This window comes from Aureobasidium namibiae, assembly GCF_000721765.1.
Source record: "Aureobasidium namibiae CBS 147.97 unplaced genomic scaffold scaffold_9, whole genome shotgun sequence".
In the NCBI taxonomy this organism is placed as follows: domain Eukaryota; kingdom Fungi; phylum Ascomycota; class Dothideomycetes; order Dothideales; family Saccotheciaceae; genus Aureobasidium; species Aureobasidium namibiae.
The window spans coordinates 918,136-939,224 of NW_013581200.1; the positions used below are offsets into that span (position 1 = coordinate 918,136).

General features: G+C 50.3%; 9 protein-coding genes across 9 annotated transcripts; 8 read left to right on the plus strand and 1 right to left on the minus strand.

Moving 5' to 3' along the window:
• Nucleotides 1-404: 404 nt before the first annotated feature.
• On the minus strand, nt 405-1,226 carry M436DRAFT_14697 (uncharacterized protein; the record flags this gene model as incomplete). The annotated part of the gene is made up of 2 exons (XM_013571466.1): nt 405-1,049; nt 1,161-1,226. Coding segments are annotated over 2 exons (711 nt in total), but the record flags the coding sequence as incomplete, so codon positions are not given.
• Nucleotides 1,227-2,443: 1,217 nt separating this feature from the next.
• M436DRAFT_64243 (uncharacterized protein) lies at nt 2,444-4,426 on the plus strand (the record flags this gene model as incomplete). The annotated part of the gene is made up of 1 exon (XM_013571717.1): nt 2,444-4,426. One exon carries the CDS (start codon nt 2,444-2,446, stop codon nt 4,424-4,426), a length of 1,983 nt encoding a protein of 660 aa, XP_013427171.1.
• Nucleotides 4,427-5,129: 703 nt separating this feature from the next.
• M436DRAFT_47076 (purine and uridine phosphorylase) lies at nt 5,130-6,086 on the plus strand (the record flags this gene model as incomplete). The annotated part of the gene is made up of 1 exon (XM_013571515.1): nt 5,130-6,086. One exon carries the CDS (start codon nt 5,130-5,132, stop codon nt 6,084-6,086), a length of 957 nt encoding a protein of 318 aa, XP_013426969.1.
• Nucleotides 6,087-8,073: 1,987 nt separating this feature from the next.
• On the plus strand, nt 8,074-10,414 carry M436DRAFT_82349 (TPR-like protein; the record flags this gene model as incomplete). Its single annotated transcript, XM_013571863.1, has 2 exons — nt 8,074-10,326; nt 10,382-10,414. The coding sequence occupies 2 exons, from the start codon at nt 8,074-8,076 to the stop codon at nt 10,412-10,414; spliced, it is 2,286 nt and encodes a 761-aa protein (XP_013427317.1).
• A 995-nt stretch (nt 10,415-11,409) lies between these two features.
• On the plus strand, nt 11,410-13,526 carry M436DRAFT_47580 (Lipoxygenase; the record flags this gene model as incomplete). Its single annotated transcript, XM_013571613.1, has 4 exons — nt 11,410-12,496; nt 12,552-12,985; nt 13,042-13,267; nt 13,321-13,526. 4 exons carry the CDS (start codon nt 11,410-11,412, stop codon nt 13,524-13,526), a joined length of 1,953 nt encoding a protein of 650 aa, XP_013427067.1.
• Nucleotides 13,527-14,095: 569 nt separating this feature from the next.
• Nucleotides 14,096-15,592, plus strand: M436DRAFT_64246 (uncharacterized protein; the record flags this gene model as incomplete). The annotated part of the gene is made up of 1 exon (XM_013571718.1): nt 14,096-15,592. The coding sequence occupies one exon, from the start codon at nt 14,096-14,098 to the stop codon at nt 15,590-15,592; it is 1,497 nt and encodes a 498-aa protein (XP_013427172.1).
• Nucleotides 15,593-15,822: 230 nt separating this feature from the next.
• On the plus strand, nt 15,823-17,022 carry M436DRAFT_47787 (uncharacterized protein; the record flags this gene model as incomplete). Its single annotated transcript, XM_013571640.1, has 1 exon — nt 15,823-17,022. The coding sequence occupies one exon, from the start codon at nt 15,823-15,825 to the stop codon at nt 17,020-17,022; it is 1,200 nt and encodes a 399-aa protein (XP_013427094.1).
• A 298-nt stretch (nt 17,023-17,320) lies between these two features.
• On the plus strand, nt 17,321-18,520 carry M436DRAFT_64248 (uncharacterized protein; the record flags this gene model as incomplete). The annotated part of the gene is made up of 3 exons (XM_013571719.1): nt 17,321-17,614; nt 18,068-18,210; nt 18,337-18,520. 3 exons carry the CDS (start codon nt 17,321-17,323, stop codon nt 18,518-18,520), a joined length of 621 nt encoding a protein of 206 aa, XP_013427173.1.
• Nucleotides 18,521-19,397: 877 nt separating this feature from the next.
• Nucleotides 19,398-20,749, plus strand: M436DRAFT_47474 (alkaline serine protease; the record flags this gene model as incomplete). Its single annotated transcript, XM_013571595.1, has 3 exons — nt 19,398-19,706; nt 19,761-20,108; nt 20,159-20,749. The coding sequence occupies 3 exons, from the start codon at nt 19,398-19,400 to the stop codon at nt 20,747-20,749; spliced, it is 1,248 nt and encodes a 415-aa protein (XP_013427049.1).
• Between the last annotated feature and the right edge of the window lie 340 nt (nt 20,750-21,089).

Sequence of the window (21,089 nt, forward strand, 5' to 3'; positions counted from 1 at the left end):
TGTTTGGGATCTACCGCATCTAGCGCTGCACGCCTGATTTCCTCAGCGTGTCGAGGATCCTGAGCATGAATCCTGGCTTGGCGTATTATTCGGCGAGTATAGGCAGGTCTCTTCTGATCCTGGTAGTCATCGATGGACTCACGATGTTTGACCTGTCCAGATACCGTCTCGGATGTCTTGACCCGAAGTTGACTACGATTGTGATCGAAGCCGACCCTGGTTTCGTCCGACGAACCAGGACTCGCCCTTGCAAGAGCATCGTAGACGGAATGTATATGTTTACAACTCGGATCTGCCTTGGGATGGTCGTCCTAAACCTGACCCTGCGCTGAGCTCTTCTCAATAGGAACTCCTTGTCCTCTGAGACCGAGTACTCTGCCTATCTTGTTCAAGCCGCCTTTTATGTTGGGATGACCATGTTTCTTGACCAGACTTGGCTCTGCAGGTGTAGGTTTCGGTGGCCATTGACCTTCCTCTTTCCAGCCATGGACCAGACTCCGGGTGACATCTGTGAGGTTGATGGGGATTGAGGGAGTGCGGCTCTGGAGAACGATCTTGGTGTAGATATCAGAGTAGGTATTGGTCGTTATGCGGCTGCGGACGGTGTTGTCGGGAAGGAGCGGAGGCGCCACGGGAACCATCAGATCCGTGTCTGGGAGTGCAGCTATCACGACTGGCGGCGTGATAGTGGAAGCCACTGATGACGGAGCCCCGGGAGATTCCGATCGCAAAGGAGCAGACTGTATCGGTGGTGCTTCTTGTATGACAGGTGTCCGAGGTTGGGCGCCAGTCCAAGTATTCCTTTGTGCACTCCAATGAGCAAGACCAATGTTCTCTTTCATCTCATCCTCGAATCTCTTCTGTCGGCGTCTGCGTCTTCGTGCTTTGCGATCTTCGAGGACAGTACCAACCGAGTCGGGAGTGTCGAATGTTGGTGTCGCTTTGTCGTTCTCGTTGTCCGAAGCGGAGTCTTCCCCGTCGCTGTAATAGCGTTCGCGCGAGTCGATTGGCGGATTCTCTGCTAAACCCACAGCCGAAGCGGTGATATTCTGTCTGATGTGCTGGTTGACATGGATTCTTGTATCTGTTCTGGAGGAGGCCTCAGGTGTAGCGGAAGCGCCGGGTGCAGCTTGCAACTCGTCGTAGTAGGAGGGAAGGACATGAGGAGCGTTGGGGTATGACCAGTCATTGCGGATGTTGTCGAGTAGCCAGGCACGAGCGCTTCTCAGCTGTGCCGTTTGCTCGTTGGAAGCACGACCTGGGAGAGTGACCATGACTGATTGTCTGAATACGAGAGTCGAGAAGCGAGAGAGTGTGAAGAGCCGGTGCGATGGTCTAGACACAGCGTGCGGGGCTTGTAAAGTCTTTTTTCCTGCGTGACACAGTTGGGACGAGTGCAAGTTGGAGAAGAATGACACCGACAATAATGCCGCTTCACTTTGTGCGGCGATGACCAGGGAAGAATATGCGCATGGTACGAAGTTGACGAGAACAGACGCGTTGGAAAGCAGTGTTAAACGGCCATGTCCAAGTCTACATTGGTGGCAGGAACAACGACAAACGTCATGAGAGAGACATGCTCCGGAAGTCACGCCAGAACGCCTGCTCAAACTTGAATCGTTCCTGCCGTCTAGGGAACTCAAGATCTGCTTTGCAGATCACTGCCGACAACAAGCATTTGCATGTGACTGCGACAGAGGGAGATATGCCTCTGCTTATACCCGGCGCGTTGTTTGTAGCAAGAAAATGTTCAAGACAGCACGCGACAAGAGAGGCAGACAGATCAACAGATGGGTGGATGGGTCGTCCCCTACAACTGGTGTTGACAGGCGTGTTTGGCATACTTCACGTAGACCCGCGCATACATAGAGTATAGCATGAATGCGAGGATTCTCAAATCACGATATGTAAGCAAGTCATGGTTTTTCCCCAACTTCACAAGCCGACGGCCTCAGCGAAGGGATCAGGAATATGACGCTCTTGACCAAGGTTACACATCGAGCTCAGCCGGAGCGAGCTCAGATGCTGTCCCAGGGCCACATTCTTCTCAAATCTGTCGACCGGAAAATTGACATCACAATAATCTGATGGCTCCATAAAAGTCGAGCTGGACAGCAATCAACCGGACAGACCCCCGAAGGAGACGCCAGGATCGCTGAACACAGGTTTTGTTGTGAGAAGAGAAGAGGAAGAGGGAAACTTTGCGACCTTGATATAGAACTTTTTGCAGATGACGCCAAGCCGGGACACGCCGCGGGTTCTTAGCTCCACCAAAGTCCGTCGCGCTTTCGTGAACATTCACTCGAGGCAGCTCTCATCTCTGATCTCTCGCCTTCTCATCGTTCTGCTGTGATTCACTTCTTCAGCACGAGTCGACATCGCTTATCAATCGCGGAAACATTTCGTACCCGCCTTGCGACAGCTCTCTCACCCGCCACCCACCATGGACGCCGTTGCGATTCAAGATGCCAACAAGATCAGAGTCGCCATGGGCCTTGCGCCCTTGCCCGTACCCGGCGAAGATGGTCTGCAGTTCAAGTCAAAAGACGATGGAGAAGAGTCAGACCCCGACGACATGAGCACGCTCGAAAAGCGACAAGCAGCTGCTGGTGACAACTGGAAGAAACTGCAAGATGAGGAAAAGGCACGACAAGCCCGTCAGGCTCGCAAGGAAGAGGCAAAGAGGGCACGCGACATGGCTCTACGGAATGCAAAGTTGGAAGGAAAGGGCTTGGGAGACGCAGATGAGGCCGACATGGATGCAAAGACCTGGGCCCTGCAGTTCAAGAAGCGTCAAAAGAAGATCGAGGCTGCAAGGAGATACGAGGAAGAGCAGGCTGAGCTAGAGCGTCAGGCACAAGCAGAGTACTCGTCGAAGGACTTGGCTGGTGTCAAGGTCGCACACGAGCTGGATCAGTTTGATGCTGAAGGCGAGCAGATCCTGACTCTGAAAGATGCCGCCATCGGTGATGAGAGCGAAGACGACGAGCTTGAGAATCTGGATCTACGCGCAAAGGAACAACTGCAAGAAAAGCTGGAGCGCAAGAAGAACAAGCCTGTCTACAATCCCAACGACATGGACGATGGCAACCGTTCGATTCTTGCGCATTACGACGAAGAGATCGACGGCAAGAAAAAGAAGGCTTTCACTTTGGACACATCTGGTGCAATCGACCAAGCCGCTCTCACGGCCCAACGAGAAGCTGCAGAAGCCGAGCGCATAGGCGTCAAGGGCATCAAAATCAGCTTGGACGAGTTGAAAGACGACACGCCCATCTCAGATTACCTAGATGCCTCGACAGCGAAGATTCGCAAGCCCAAGAAGCCGAAGAAGGCCAAAACTACACGCACAAAGGCCGCCGACGAGGATGACATTTTCCCTCTGCCTACACAACAACCTTCTGCAGATCCAATGGAAATTGACGGTCAACCAACGTCAAATGGAGCTGTTAAGAAACGTACTTTTGAGACCTTCGACGATGATGATTTGCAGGCCAAATTGGCGGAGCAACGCCGTCAAGCATTGAAAAAGCGTAAGAAGACCGATGCTGCTGAGCTGGCTCGCCGCATTCGCGAAGAAGAATCTGCAGCCGCCATGGAAATTGCCGAAGACGGCGATGAACCCGGTCTTGTCATCGACGAGACCACCGAGTTTGTAGCCAACCTGAGACGCCCACAGTCACCAGATTCAGACGACGAGCGTGCAAGGGCCGCATCAACACCTGCTGCTGGAGATGTAAAGGACGAGGACGAACAAATGCAAGAATCGTACGCTGCGGTAGAAGACGAAGAAGACGCTCGTGCTCGTCAGGAAGCAGAAGAACGAGAGTCTGCCGGCCCAGCAGCAATGACATCTACAGGTTTCGAAGACGAAGAAGACACTACGTTAGGAGCCGGAGGTATCCTCAATATGCTCCGCAAACGTGGTCTAGTCCAAGACAACGATGCCGAAAAAGCCAACGCAGCCGTCCGCGCCCAACAACAGTTCCTTCAGGAGAACCAAGCCCTGGTTGACGAATACGATCGCAAAACCAGAGAAGAGCGTGAGAAAGACCGCAACTCTGGCCGCTGGGATCGCATGTCTCACCGCGAACGCGAGAACTACCAACGCCAGCAGAACGAGCAAAGAGATGCCTATCTTGCGCAGCTCCAAGCTGAGCACTTCAAGCGTTCATACAAACCTAATGTTCAGCTTCGCTACAATGATGAAGACGGTCGTGAGATGAACCAGAAAGAGGCGTTCAAGCATCTTAGTCACAGGTTCCATGGCAAGGGTAGTGGTAAGCAGAAGACTGAAAAGCGTATGAAGAAGAAGCAGGAAGAGGATGATAGGCAGAGAAAATCATTGCTGGGATTCACTGGTACGAACGAGGCTGTGGGCGCTACGGCGAAGAAGAACAGGCAGGCTGGTGTCAGATTGCAGTAGAGATGGTTGCCTAGGCTGGATCTACCTACGTTGACGATTCATCAAATGACAGCATGCATAAGTTACGTTCCGTTGTTGCTCGTTTTGTTCATGGAAGGCGCCTCCTCTTTTCGTCGTCGGTGATGTCCGCGCCAGCTGAGGCTTGCTTCCGCTCGCGCTTTCCCCGACCCGCCGTCCAAACATGGAGCTCTGTCTTGCTTTCCACACGACATTCTTCATCTTGATATACTTTTCCACCACGATAATTCGTGACGCATCCCTCCAAAATCATATCCGGCCTCGAAACGCGATGGATCTTGTTTTTGAGGTTGCGAGCTGAGATGCCTGGTTCTCATGGTGGCTGACAGCACGTGATATTCTGCCTGCATCTCGTTGCATTAGTCCAGCCTTGCTGCAGACCGCAGCCCGGAACTTGGACTCCCAAGGCATGCTTCGAGGATTTTAGCATGCAATTGCAGCAAATGGGATGCAGCAGAGACTCCCACGAAGTCGCATAATCTCAGCCGTGATCTGTGTACGGTCGTGGTGAGCGGGACGGATCGACGGACTCGAGGAGACGATAAAGATGGGCTCTGTACGCTTGCTTATGTCGGAATATGCACCTCCATTATTTCTCCCCCCCTCAGGCTGCCTATCACTTCAGGCGGCCTGCTGTTACTATTAGGAGGACCTGGCCTGCTCAATAACTCGTCAACATTCGAAGATGGCACACAAGCTCGAAGACTACAAAGTAGGATGGATTACTGCTCTTCCGATCGAAGCGGCAGCGGCAAAGTCAATGCTCGACACCGTCCATGACCGATTACCAACACCTGATCATGATTCTAATATCTACACCTTCGGCCATACCAACTCTGGTAACGGGACAACGAACAGCGGACACAATGTCGTGATCGCTTCTGGCCGTCCCGGAACAACAACCGCTGCGACCGTCGCCAATGACATGCGGAGGGCATTCCCCTGGCTTCGCATCGGTTTGATGGTTGGTATCGCAGGAGGCGTCTGGCACCCTGACACCGACGTTCGTCTTGGAGACATAGTAGTTGGAGTTCATCCCAAGGGTGAAGCTGGTGTCATTCAATATGATTACGGCAAGCAAGTCCAAGACGAAGCCTTCATCAAGACAGGTGTTATGAACAAAGCTCCAGCAATCCTCCTGAACGCCGCGGCCGCAGTTCAAGCAGATCATCTGGGTCTCGACGCGCCAGATATGGCCTACGTTATTCACCTTGAACGGACTAAGGCCAAGAAGTTTTCGAAACGCCCCGCTCAAGACAGGCTCTACAATGCTACATATCTACATTCATCTGGATCGTGTGACGACTGCGACGAAAAACAGATGCGCGAAAGAGTCGTACGCGAATATGCGACGATACCCAAAGTACACTATGGGCCTATCGCTTCTGGCAATCGACTCGTTCGTGATGCCGTCTTTGCGGAGGAGGTCAGGAAAATATACGGCAATATGTGTTTCGAGATGGAAGCTGCAGGACTCGACGACTTTCCTTCGCTCACGATCCGAGGCATTTCCGACTATTGTGATACACACAAGAACGACGAATGGCATCAGTACGCAGCTGTCGCGGCTGCAGCATATGCGAAAGAGCTACTAAGTGTGATTCCACCAACCGCAGTAGCGCAGCTTCCACAGCTTGGTTAGTCAATCTACCTTCGTACAAATCCGATGTGTCTGCGTCGCTTCTTCCAAAAGAAAGTAACGAGACCATATCAACGGTCGCTGATGTATCTTTACCAGGCAATACATATTGGAACGTCCCCCGCGGACCCAATACATTGTTCACCGGACGTCGGTCCCTCCTCGAGAAGATGAAGAAGCACTTGATCGTAGAGCGTGATACGGGGAATCTTTCAGTATTCGTGCTCCAAGGCATTGGTGGTGCCGGAAAGAGTGAAGCGGCTATCAAGTTCGCGACTGAGAACCAAGACAGGTTTGTTCCAGCCAGTAATTACTAACAACATCTACTGACCGAATAAGCTTCTGGGGCGTCTTCTGGATAGATGCCGACGACAGACAAAATATCGAAGAAGGATTTGCCGACATTGCCAAGATGCAAGTACCTCCTTTGGAGGGTACGAGACCTAGAGACGTGCTGCAGTGGCTTGCGACTACCAAGGAGTCATGGCTAATTATTCTGGATAATTGTGATGATGATCGGATCGACTTTGCAAAATACATACCGTCTCGTGGTGGTAGTGTGATTATCACCACTCGCCTGACAGAGTGCCGGATCCACGGAACATGGGAAAACATTGATGAGCTCGGGAAAGAAGACGCTACGCAATTGCTTTTGAAAGCAAGCGGTCTCGAACATGGTGATCAAACCGCACTCGTTTCTGTCGCGAAATCTGTCGTTTCTATCCTCGGACAGCACGCGCTCGCTCTTGTCCATGCTGGCGCTTACATTAAGCGAGGATACTGTACCTTGACTGAATATGTAAACTCCTTCAGAGACGAACAGGTTCGACTTATGAAATTCAGACCTAACCAACAAGCTTCACGACATGGAAGTGTCTACACAACTTTCGAAGTCTCTGCAGCAGCTCTTGCTTGTTCTGATAAACACGACAGCCATCTTGCTCTTCAACTGCTCAACATACTTGCGTTCTTCGACCGCGAAGGAGTTGAAGAAGAAATCCTGAATAGAGCTTTCGATGAAAGCCTCAGACTCGAGCGTTTATATGGACTTGTTTGGGAGGAGTATCGGACCGAATGGCCTCACTGCTTCGCCGTCTCAGACGCTGCAGACGACTCGTTCGTTAGGTATAGTGGTGAACCAGGAGAGCGTAATAGCTCCCAAATTATGACGGAGTTGTCCTGCACTTCAAAAGGACGCTATCGTTGCGCAACCGGGTGTGGAGCACAAGAGCGCCAGCCGATCGAATCCCGCTCTGCAACGTATGAACCAGCGACTTCCGTCCCGAAGTCAAGTTCTCTTCCCAACACCGCTCGAGATGTCACTGATCATTTACCAAGCTGCCCGTTCGAAAAGATGTTTAGTCCTGATGATGGTAAGATCTATCATCTCGGTATCTGGCACCAGGAAAAAAGCCGAATTAGCGGTCTTATCGAGGGTCAGAAAAGCAAGAGACTCCGTGCCGCCTCCATACGTCTTGCTGACCTCTAACTCATCAAATTCACCAACAACAAGATGTCGATGCACCCCGTCGTTCATGAATGGGCGCGTACTCGACTGGGCGAAGTCGCTCGACAGGACGCTTGGGAACAAGCTCTGTCAATTCTTGCCTCATCCGCCGATGATGCGCATTAGATACCACTTATTGGAAAAATAGTGTTGCACACGAAAACCTGCATCCGTGACCTAGGCCACAGAACCCAGCCGCAGTTATCCCTGCACGTTGCACGCGCGCTTTACCATCTGACGCATTTTTGCGAACTCAATAATTCTGACCCCGAGATATCACTAGCGATCTTCGAAGCCTTGTCCATCTCATGTGAGCTTCAACCTCATACACACTCTGTCAAGAACAGTGTAATCCTGCGTGGAAAGGCAGAACGTCTAGGAGATTTGGGAAGATACGAACAGATGCAGATTTGCGTGTAGCAAGTTGTGCAGTCTACAGCCAGTTGGTTCGGGCCTGACAGTCCGGAGGTACGTATTTCTCAGATGCTGCTCGCTGGTTTCCATTATGCAGCTGGCAGCTTCCAAGACGAAATTGATCTGTTGGAGTCACTCCACGAACGTGACTTACAAACTCCTGGGATGAACGACCACATGATTCAAGAATTGCTGTCAAAACGAGCCCAGGCGTACGAAAGCCTCGGCAACAACGAACGGGCCATAAATCTATTGATCGAGGAGCTTGAGGTCGTCAAGAGAGCGTCTCCACCTGGAACTCCCGCTGTACGTGATGTTCTATACAGGTTATCAGAGTTGTACCTCACTGTAGGACAAGCCGAAAAGATTGTGACATTGCTCGAGGATGCTTTCAAACTGGATTCCAAACAGGACCCGCCAGATCATACGTGGTTCTGGACCACGACAAGCTTAGTAAAGGCCTATTTGCATCTCGAGAAGTACGATCAAGCAATGCCGATTCTCGAAGAGATGCATCTGCAGTATTCGAGGATGAATCCGGAAGATAAATTCGCCCGAGCTGATATCATGCATAAACTAGCAATTGCCTATCTCGGAACTGAGGAGCCAAGTCGGGCAGTTCCATTGCTCGAAGAGGTGATCGAGTTGAACAGGTTATGGCTTCCTCTCAGTTCTCTGCAACTTCATGCAGCTATTAAAAGGCTAGCGACTGCCTTCATCGAAACTGACAATCGGAGTCAAGCAGCCCCACTCTTCGAAGAAGTTGTCAAATTCGAAAAGTCAAGCCTACCTCCAGATGAGGCAGGACTTTTAGGGTCTATGATAAACCTCGCATTGGTATACTTCAATCTTAACAAACCCGACCAGACAGTCTTATTGCTCGACGAAGTGGTTGAGATCCAACGATCAAGTCTTGCCCCAGATGATCCAGAACGATTAGCGCCTCTAGTTCTGCTCGGCAAGGCCTATCTCAAACTCATGCAATCGAGTGAAGCACGAGGATTGCTCCAAGAAGTGGTTGAGATCGAAAGATCAAGTGTTCCCTCGGATGACACAGACCGACTAGCCACTCTATATCTGCTTGCACAGGCCCATATCAATCTCAAGCAACCGGGTCTAGCACTAGAATATCTTGAAGAGCTGGTCAAGTGTCGAAGGTCAAGTCTTCCTCTGAATGATGAAGACTTAGTGTTCAGTATTGAGCTGCTAGCAAAGAACTATCTCAATCTCGACAGACCAAGTCAGGCAGTCACATTGCTAGAAGACGTGGTCAAGGATCCTCTGACCCACAGCTCAGAGGGACACTCCATCAGGGTGAAGATATTAGCAGATGCTTATTTCATGCTTGACAAGCCGGATCACGCAGTCACATTGCTCGAAGAGTTGGTCGAAAGTCTTCCAGCAGACAATTCAGAACGACCTTCGAGTGCGGATAGGCTGGCAAATGCATATGTTAAGGTTGGCAAACCATCTCAGGCAGTCACATTGCTCGAAAAGCTCGTCGAAGGTCTTTCTGAGGACGATACAGGACGACTCTTCAGCATAAACTCGCTAGCATATACCTACATCAGACTTGACAAACCAGATCAGACAGTCACATTGCTCGAAGAGCACATCAAAGGTCTTCCAGAGGACTATTCAGGACGATTGTTCGATATTAACTTGCTAGCAGAGGCCTATCTCATGCTTGGTAAACCAGATCAGACAGTTGCGCTGCTCGAGGAGCTGGTCGAAAGTCTTCTAGCAGACACAGCAGGACGACCTCACAGTACAAGTCTGCTGGCAGAGGCATATCTTAGGCTCGGCAAACCATCTCAGACAGTGAAACTACTCGAAGAGCTAGCTGAGTATCTTCCAGCAGACGCTCCAGATCGGTTGGCTCGTATGCACATGCTGGCAGATGCTTATCTCATGCTTGACAAACCGAATCAGGTAGTCGCATTGCTCGAAGAAGCAGTCAAGAGTCTTCCTGATGACTTTCCAGAAGAAGTTGTCCCCATTATGGAGCTGCTAGCAAAGGCCTTTAAGGAACTTGGTAGGCCTAAACAGGCGGTCCCATTGCTGGAACGTATCGTTGCTTGGGACAGAGGTCATCTGGCGGAAGACGACGTAGGGCGCCTCGTGACTATGAGCAATCTAGCACAGGCTTACACAAAGTTGGGAACTTGCGAGAAGGTCAAAGAGGCCGTGCTATTACTTGAAGAGGTGATAGAAAAGGGGCAAGATACTTTGCATGCCAATCCGGAAGATTTGAAGTTTACCCAAGAAAAACTGGCTGAAGCTCAGGAGAAGCTGAGACAAATCTCTGGAGAACAATTGCCTGTAGATCTCACGAAGCGGCAAGAAAGTGTGGATATCACAGCAGACAAACTCACAGACAGCACAGTCTACCAACACCTTCGGAACCTAACGAAAAGAGCAGTGCTGATATTTTGATACTCGGACCAATCTTTGTACGAGCATGTCAACAAGCATTACGGTCCAACAGCACTTCCAGAGACCTCTGGAAACATACATAGCTTTGACGGGTCTGTTTGACGGACTCAGCAGAACGTCGGCAGCAAAGGACTCGTGGCCTGATTATGGAAGTTGGTAATCTTGAGGAATGTGTTTCCGCCTAATCAGCGTGGTGTTGTAGAGGACGGAGTTTCTATGACGCTTGCCGGCGGAGATACTCGACAATATACTTACGCGCAAAAGCAAGCAACCATTGTCTTGGCCTTGCTGCTTCTTCGCCGCGAGGAAGGCACGTCTGTCTGTATTTGGACGGTTGAACGTATGTCCGAGAGATATTCAGCACCTCTGACTGCCAGACGATGCCTGCAATTTTGGTTTTTACATTGCCCCGACAGCCGGAAAGCTTCATTCTATAATAACGACTTGGGCATATGACACGACCGACGACCGGAGAGTATTGAAGAATTTGTTATACAATTGGCTCCATTCCTTCCCCAGATTAACTCTTTCCGTGAGAGTTCTGGACCCTGCAAGCTTGTTCCATCAGCTCGCGCCGTTTTTATATATCGAACGGTGCCGAAACGGTGCTATAACAATTCGATACAAAGGGTCCACCCGCTAACCGTGATCTTCAGCCATTATAGGAATAATTCTGAGATCATGAGCTGGGCGATCAGACATTGACGCTCACATTCCTGCTCTTGGGAGTGGATATGTTGACGTCTCGAATGGGAATTGCACCATGAGAGGCAGATTTGGCAACGATTGCATCCTGCCGGCGTCCCGGACATCCTCCAGCTACAACGGTTGATATCGAAATTCAAGACAACGGTGACATCAGGCCACGATAGTGAATAAGGATGAATGAATATATACACAATGCAGGCCAAACTCTGGAGACCACAAGCTCTCGTATAGCCTTCTCCTTGGCCTGACTTACCTACGATGATGGCACAGCATCGATTCTCAGTGGTGACACTGCTTACTCTACTCTTTTACGTTGCAGTTGTTCATTCTGCAATCATCCAAAAGCGAGCGACCTCCTCGAGTGTGTCGAAAACTTTGTCTTCTGGCAAGGTCTCGTCTTCCACTAAGGCCTCTACTTCCAGCAAGGTCTCATCTTCAGCTGTCAGCAAGCTCGCATCTGGCGCTAGCATCTCCAACCCAAGAACTGGCTCAACTACCTCGATTGCTTCAGCTGATGCCACCGGCTGGTATGCTATCCCTCAAAAGGGCATCCCTGCCAACAGAGCAGATGCCATCGCGACTAAGCAAAAGAACTTTGGCTATGGACCCGCCGTCGCTGGTGGACCTTTCTTCCCTAACGGTTCTCTCGGTAACACTCTGATCAACAATGACGTAGCGAGTCTTCAAGCCGAAGCCGAGACTCAGATGAACGACTTGAACGCAGACGCCCAAGCCGCTACTGCCGACACCAGCAAGTACAACGGTTTGAAGACATTGAACGACTATACTTTGCTTTACGATGATGAGTGGCTCAAGACATTGCCTGCCGGTCCCATTCCTGGTATCCTCACAAACTACACCCAGGATTTGCTATTCTCCATGGAACGTCTCTCTCTCAGTCCTTACCAGGTCCGTAGACTGAACTCCTCGAGCACTCTCAACTTCAAGGTCGATGATGCAACTGCAAAGAAGATCACCGGCATGACACAGCAGCAGCTGCTCACCTCTGGCCGTCTATTCTACTCCGACTACAGAGATCAGGCAAAGCTTGAAGCTACCACAAAAGCTCGTTATTCCGCAGCTGTGGATGCTTATTTCTACATCAACCAGACTTCTGGAAACTTCTTGCCTCTCGCTATTCGAACTAACCAAGGAGCAAGTGTCATCTATACACCTGCAGACAGCGCCAGTGACTGGATGCTCGCCAAGATCATGTACAACGTCTGTGACATCTGGTTCGCTCAGTGGGAGCACTTGCCTAGAACTCATGAGGTTGTCCACATTGTTTACATGTCAGCTATTCGATCTCTGAGTGATTACCATCCTGTGAAGGCTGTTCTTGACAGACGTAAGTTGGTCCATCACTGTCTTCCGAACAATTAACTGATCTCGCGATTTTACAGTGATGTACCAAGTCTTCGCCATTCAGCCTCTGGCACAGCAGACGTTGTTCTCCCCCGGTGGTGTTGTCGACATTGCCTTCCCCTACACCTACCAGTCTGCACTCAACTACAGCAGCAACTACTACTTCACCCGCAGTGGTTTCTTCCAGTCTGGCTACTTCCTTACTAACCTGCAGAACCGCGGATTGATTAATTCTACCACCGGCCCTCAGCTCAAGTCTTTGCCCTATTACGAGGACGCTTCTGTCATCTACAACGCTCAGCGTACATTCATGACCTCATTTGTCAACTCGTACTACTCAGCAGATTCAGTAGTGGCTGCGGACAAAGAGATTCAAGCTTGGGTCAAGGAGGCCAACGGCCCTGCCAAGGTTCAGGACTTCCCGGCTACTATCAATACGAAGAACACACTCATTGATGTTCTGACTCACATGGTAACTACCTAGAACGTGCTCTGATACTCAGACATGCTGACTTACGAACGTAACAGGCTCATCTTTCCTCGACTGCTCACCACACTGTCAACACCAACGAGCTCATGTCTGCATCAGCCACTCTTCCCTTCCACCCAATGTCTCTTTGGCAACCCGTCCCCCAGAAGAAGGGTACAGTCTCAAACCCTGCAACCTTCTTGCCTCCCTTCAACAACGCCCAAGAGCAGATTGGTGTGGATGCCCTGTTCTCACGTCAATACATCGCTGGCACCAACAGAACCTGTGAGCGAAGCCTAACATCTTGTCTTGATTATCTGTGTACTGACTTGAACCAGTGAGCTACCAGTTTGCCGATGACGCAATGCTCAAGCGCATGAATGTCAACACTAGAAATGCAGCTGCGGCATTCAAGAAGACCATGGATGCCTTCAGCTCCACAGTCAAGGCTAGAAAGTTTGACTCCAAGGGTTTGTCGCAGGGTATGCCGTTTGTGTGGCAGGGACTGGATCCCAATGTCGCACCTTTTGGTGTCACAGTTTAGATGGTGAATACGATGGATGTGAGGATAGTTTCCTTTGTCAGAGTTGAGCAGTATTAATGATCGAAGCTTCAATAGCTGTCGGAGAAATGTAAAATTGATCGACACACTTTTCTCGAATATAAGGCTGGTTTCCGTGATTCTGCACACTCGGAAGCATCATTTGAAACGCAGTTACCGCCCTGCTTGTATGCGAATACCAAAAGAAGAATGTTGTACTTCGGCTTAAACCTATAGGTTGTGAATTATGCATAGCGAGTAACCACATGGGAACATCACCCGCACTCGCCCGTGTATACATCCAATATGTACTCTTTATCTGCATATCCCCGCTACACTCGACGGTCTCGACCCGGTCCGTGTACTCTTCCTATATGCAGAGCCTCCGCCTTACTCGACTCGATTCTATGCTCTCCAAATATTATATCCAGGCGCTCGCGACCACTCGACGAATGTCATTTTTTTGGTTTCGTAGGAAGGCGACTATACTCCCGCGACATCAGAGCCCCGCCTTCTCGTCCTGACAGATCTACGGAGCCAGGTCCGGAAAACCAACACTGCAAGACTTCCAAATGACAGAAGCCGGACGCTCCACGCGTGGAAAATATGCGAAGCTCGAGGATGTTCAATTCGCTGCTGCCATGATACGGGATCTCGGCTTGGATCGCCTGAGCCCGTCAAGCCGGCCGAGATTCTTGATTCATGACAGAGAATATCCTTATCATGAGATAGCACGACGTGTGCAAAGAGCGAAGAAGTCAGGCACTTGGATCCAGAAATCATTTGGTGCCAAACCACCACCTGCCCACATCCAGATTATACCTGCTCGAACCAACGCCACCAACGTCGATGTGTCTTCGACAAACAACTGCCAACATGCACATGATGATATCTCCACCGTGAGTGTCATTGATCGGGAAGGACAAACGGAATACGTGTTTGACTACTGCGCTCATCTGCTGGCCTACCAGAACAACATGAGAATTCTCACCACACCATCTGATCCGGACGCGATGCAGAAGACCGCGAGACTTTGCTACCACATCTCAAGATATCTCAAAGGAGCTCAGGACAAAAAACTCTTCGTCAGCAACGACGCAGGAGAATTGATCAGTCGTTCTTCCGCCAGAAGTTTAATCAATCTCAACAACTTCTACAAATACTGTATCGTTGCAATCGATCTTTGGGATAGGCAATACTGGCGCCAGGGAACTGCTCTACTTGTTCGAGCTCTGGAGCTTGTCGAGATAGTGTTGAAGGAGCAAGACCCTAAGATGCTGGACGTTCTCTGCGATTTGTGCATCCTGCTTCCGACCAGGGGGTACGGACAACTGTATGAGATATTGCAGCACAAGCTATGCAGCTTGGTTGAGCGGAGAGCTCGAAGAGAGCTCGAACAACAACATCCCTGGGCGCAGATATTTGCTGTCATCAAAAAATTGCCCAGCACAGAGGTAGTCGCGACCTTGCAGCAAAGCTGGAAATGTGGTTACGATCATATAACGGAACTGCTCCCAGAAGACCCGTGGGACGCCATGAACATATCCTGTCATTCGAACTATCAGTTGCGCATTGGCGAGAACGTGCAACAGCATTGGGATATGCTATTGACACGATCGACTCAGTTGCAGCACAGCGATGCCAGCGACATGCAGCGGCAATTTGCATGTGGCAAGATCTTTCACTTGCAAGGCAACCATCGTGGAGCCTTGAACATCATGGAGAAGATTTTTTTGCAATGCGATCAGGCAAAACAAGAGGGTGAAAACAAGTGGAAGCCGATGGAGATCGAGGCTCTCGAAGTGTCGGCTCGCTGCCACTATGCCATTCACAAGACAACACCAAGATCTGTGAAGATGGCGACTGTGGAGATGGCGACTGCGGAAGATGTGCTTGAGGAGGCCATCAAGAAGAGTAAAGAACTCCACGGCATCCAATCCGCGACCACAATCGCGTTGCAGCACACCTTGTGGCTCTGGTTCACGGAACAGGGTCGAAGTGATGAAGCCGATCTGCTAAGGAAAACCATGGATTATGCAGTGGGTGAAAAGGAGACACCAGAAACATGATGAGCGAGTTGCGTCCTCGCCAAAGGAAGATCAATATATCGACACCGACGGGGGAAGAAGCGTTGCCTTTGAACGTTGGTAATGGAGCGTATTGAAGTCGTTGATTCATGACACGTTGCACCTTCCTAATACGGCTTGATAAGATTTCAGGCTGCGATTATCTTACCTCGGCTCCAACATCCTAACACATCTCATCGATATAACCCAACAGTCAATCAATCTCTACATGAATGGGTTCTCCGAAAGTCCATCTCCCTCAAGCCCTCACGCAGGATCATGTGCGAGCCCTTCTCGAGATTTTGTCGTCGCCTACACCACAAAGTATTCGCCAGCTCAAAGTCACAGCCGAGTTCCATATCATCTTTGTGATCACTTATGCCACAGCGGATCTTGAGTTTTGGTCACGCATCAAGGATGTCCAAATACCGGCTGTCAACGTCACTGACTTGATCTTACGCGTGTCTGGTAATCATATTTCAAAGATCAAGACCGAGAACGAGGCCGCGGTCTTATCATGGATTGACAAGAGCACAAACATACCGGTTCCTCGAGTTGTTGCTTATGACTCTTCTGTTGAGAACGTACTCCACCATGAGTATATCTTGATGACCCGGGACCCAGGAGAGAGCCTAGCAGATGTGTATAGTTCCTTCGACTCCACGCAGATGGACATCATCCTCGATCAATTGATAGACATCAACGTCGAGTTGCATGAGCATAGATGGTCTCATATCGGTGGTCTGTCCTTCGATGATAACGACAACATCATTCCTGGTCCGGTACTCGAGGAGACATTCTGGTTCGAGCCAGACATTCTTGCTTTGTGGCCAGCTGGTGAAACTTTCAACTCTCTTAACATCTCTGGTGCTTTCGCTTCGTACACCGAGTATATATATGCGCACTTGTTGAAGTACAAACATGCCATCGAGGTACATCCGTCCCTGGAATTCATGCAGGACATTCTGCCTCACCTCGATTGCTTCCTGGCCATCATAACTTCTGAGCCAATGCGATCTAACCTCGACAATGTTTCTCTGCGTCTTGCACATAAAGACTTACATTTTGCAAATATCCTTGTCGATCCCACTACTGCACGTATAACCTCAATCATAGACTGGGAGTTTGCAGGCGTAGTCCCTTTCACCCGCTGGAATCCCAGTCGAGCATTTCTGTGGAATGCTCAAGAGAACGATACTTCTATAGTTGAGAAGACAAGCTTGATGGAGAGATATGAAAAGAAAGCCAGAGACAGGGGACTTGGGTATCTGATCGATGATGCAAAGTTCACGTCAAAGGAACAGGAGGAAATGCAGACTGTTGCGAATTTCATGAGAGCGATCGTGGAGGTATGTCCGAGGGGTCAGGCGCAGGGGAGTGTGATGGGTTGGAAAGAGACTGCGGTAAAAGCTATGGCAGAACTTGGAGCATAGATATTCGGACCGTTTACTGTTTCCATCTTCAACACTTTAATTCTCGCCGAGATACGGAGCTGGGTGTCTTCTTCGACCATCAATCTTGTCGTCTTGCAATCAAACTTCTCTTCTGTTATCTGGTGCTGCGGGATAAGACGCGATTCATCTGTCCATGAATAAGTACAGAGGAAGTCAAATGATCCTTTCCTCGGAGTCATTTCTAATCACCGAAACTTAGTCTTGGCAGATACAAATATCGTCTTGTTCCACGCAAGTTTAGCTTACGACAACACTCGCATCTGTAACAATTATCAACATGACCTCCCAGTTCTTCGATAATCTCGGACCGGTCGACAGCACGATGGAAGTCTTCCAGACTGCGTTTGCTAAGAGCTCCGCTTTTTTCATCTCTTTGGGTCTCCTCATCGTGCTCTCACGCGTGTTCGTTCGGTTCACGACAGCCAACTACCGGGGCGCGCTGACCAACGACCAAATCGCCTTGCTGGTCGTGGCCTCCGTGACCCTAGGCTTTGCACATCTCTTTTTGTGTTGGGCATACACATCCCACGACGTGAAGGGGTTCACTACTGCACCCTCGATCTATCTGGCCGTGTGTTGGTCCATGGCAACATTGTTAGGAGTCTGCGGTGGGCTTGGAGTCGGGTTATCGTTACTGATCGGGACGATGAGAGCGATCTAAGGATGCCTTGTACTGGTTGGAGAGGACCGAGAAGTGTGCGGAGGAAGGAGTGCTCGGGCGCGTGAACGGAGTCAATTTTGTTGGCATCAAATAGCCATCGCAACACCATCATCTCTGGTCACGACTTTTGGCCACGCATTGTCAACTGCCTCCAGTCGCCAAAGTTGTCGCGTATTTTCTGCCTACAACGACTTTGCGGCTCAAAGCACCTCGCGTCGATGACTAGATACAATTTGATCGACATCGATGCGCACATGTCGAACATTGAATGATCAGCTCTATCGTCTTCGGCTCAACACCTGAATCCCGCAACGTCTTAGACTGCGTTGGCGACGAGTATGTACAGTGCTGACCTTTCTCAAGGACCGAGGGTTCACTGTTGTCTTGAGAGGAGCCATCAATGTCGAGTCAGCAAGGAACCTAGCACAGTATCCTCTCTGCCGTCTCATCCTCTATCACGCCGCCATGCCTTCGGCTGCAGCAACTTGCAAGACTTTGCCGCACATGTGAGATGCTCCCAGACATTGACATCCGCTTGAAACGTTGCAAGCGCATGGCTTCCAAATGTTCCATGCCGAATGCGAGTTCTTTGCCCCTCGGGGTCATGCAGTAAACAAGCGACTTGGCCGCAGCAACACTGCACATGATCAGCACGCACCTGAAGCCTCGAATTGTGTGCTGCAGGTTATTGCTCGCGCTCTTATCAGCTTGGAAGCTCAGTCCTCAGTCGAGAACATTGCGAGCGATGTGATCGACAGATACGACTTGGCAAAATATGGCTGTGCTGAAGCTACTACCATTTCACCAACGACTTGATATTCTACGGCCGAGAGCAACACTTCCTTTCCGCTCCCAAGAAAAGATCTGCTGTATAGCTCAGGATCATCAGAGTAGGTCGTTGACTATGCGGGTACCTTACTTCGACGACGCTGGCTGAAGGCATGCCTCCTCACGGTAGGCGAGGGCCGAGCCGCATCCACGTTCCCAAATCAAGGACATCTCGGAGTCATCTGGCAAATCACGGCGACGAGTCAGACATGCGAATACTCTAATGCAAGCTTGTCCTTTTGCTTAGAGTGCCGAGAAAACGAGGAGATGGAATCCACGAACCCCGCGCCGTGTTAAACAGTGCCAATGCTCTTGGTATAGCTTGGCAATTTTGTTACACCAAGCTCGCATCTTACCCGACCGTGATATCTCGACTTCCTGCCTAATGAGCTTCTCGAAAGGGTTAGTATTGATCTGTCAATCTCGCGCCCCTGCCCAGCGGTATCTTGAAGGTTCGACACCATCGTGTGTCAAGAGTTTCAACAATCGACTAGGGATCAATTGACTGCTCTCAAGGGTTGTCTTCCGAATCAAACGGTCTTGCCCTATTGGCTTCTGATAGAAATCTTCGTCAAGCATATACTGATGGAGAAGGTGACACTGCATACCTGAACCTTGTAGGCCTTGCCACCTCCTCTTTTCGTATAGCACTGTTGGACTAGCAGCTGAGGAAATCATGTTTTGGCCATACAACCGACATTGGCAAGACGGCTGCTTGAGCACACAATCATGAGGCCGGCCATGATTACTGCTCAGGGAATTTGTATAAAGGGGACCTCATGGCCAATCTCAATGAAACCATCCCATCTCTCATCTCCAGTCCTTCAAGCTCCACCACTTTCAATCTCGACCATCAATCTCCAACATGTGGAAGAAGAGTGTTGCCGTCCTCAGCGCTATTGCCGGTTTGGCAATGGCTGCTCCTGTCCCTCAAGACGCTGTCGCCGCTCCTGCTACTACCAAATACATCATCACCCTCAAGCCTGGCATTGATCCTGAAATCGGCATCTCGCACATCAACTACGCTAGTGATCTCCACCGTCGTGGTATCTACCGCCGTCAGGAGAATGGTACCGTCGAGGAAGATCTGAAGGTCATCAAGGTTGCAGACTTCAATGCTTATGCTGGTTCTTTCGATGAGGAGACTATTGCTGAGCTCAGAGCTAGCGACGAGGTGAGTTTTGTTCAAGCTGTGAATCATAAAATCAGCCTTTAACATATTTCTCAGGTCGCCGCTATCGAGGAGGATCTTCCTATCTACATGAGTGCCATCACCTCTCAGACCGGCAGCACTTGGGGCCTTGGCCGTATCTCGCAGCGCAACTACGCCGCCAACACTTACTACTACGACACCACCGCTGGCGCTGGTACTTACGGCTATGTCATTGACTCTGGCATCAACATCAACCACAGAGAGTTCGAGGGCCGCGCTTCTCTTGGCTCGAACTTTGTTGGTGGTTCTCACATTGACGATGCTGGTCACGGTACTCACGTCGCTGGTACTATCGGTGGTGCTACTTACGGTGTCGCCAAGAAGGCTAACCTCATCTCCGTCAAGGTCTTTGGTTCTTCCGGAGTAAGTCGTCTTCCTCCTGAAATCATGAAAACAAGCTAATCACCATACAGTCCAGTGCCACTTCCACCATCATGAAGGGCTTCGAGTGGGCTGCCAACGATATCATCAACAAGGGTCGTGCTGGCAAAGCCGTCATCAACATGTCTCTTGGATCTGAAGACTCAGTCTCTACCTCCTTCAACAACCTTGTCAACGCCGCTACTCAGCAAGGTGTTCTGTCCGTTGTCGCTGCCGGAAACGGTGTCAGCGACCCTCAAACCGGCGCCTTTGTCGAAGCCATTGACGCCTCTCGCACCTCGCCCGCCTCGGCCTCTTCCGCCATCACTGTCGGCGCCATCGGCAGCAACAACGCCCGCGCCTACTTCTCCAACTTCGGCAGCACTGTTGATGTCTTCGCCCCTGGTCTCAACGTCCTTTCTGCCTGGATTGGCTCTACCACCGCCACCAACACCATCTCTGGCACTTCCATGGCTTGCCCTCACGTCGTTGGTCTTGCTCTTTACCTCAAGGGTCTCGAGTCTGGTCTTACCAGCCCTTCTGCTATCACTAGCAGAATTATTGCTTTGTCTACTACTGGTCAGGGTACTGACCTCAAGAGCGGCAGCCCCAACCGTATTGTTTACAACAACAGCGGTCGTTAGAAAAGTTTGATTTTTGATGATCTGGTTGAGAATCTGATGGTTGTTCATGTTGATTGTAGATGAAAAGGATGAAAGAGCATCTGGAGATGATATGGTGGATGATGATACAACTCTTTTCTTGTATCGGAAAGAGCGAACGAAATGTTCTTACGACTTACCTACTCGAATGACAAAAGAACTGTTGCTACTTTGATTTCGTAAGATGTTGCGCTGCCTCCCAGTGCTGTTCCTCTCTATTGCATCTCTCGCGTCAACTACCAGGTGAAGCTCAAGCCATCAGAATGCACAGTTTCTTGTAGATTGGAGCAGAGGCCACAGAGAGCCGATAAACATCACGACT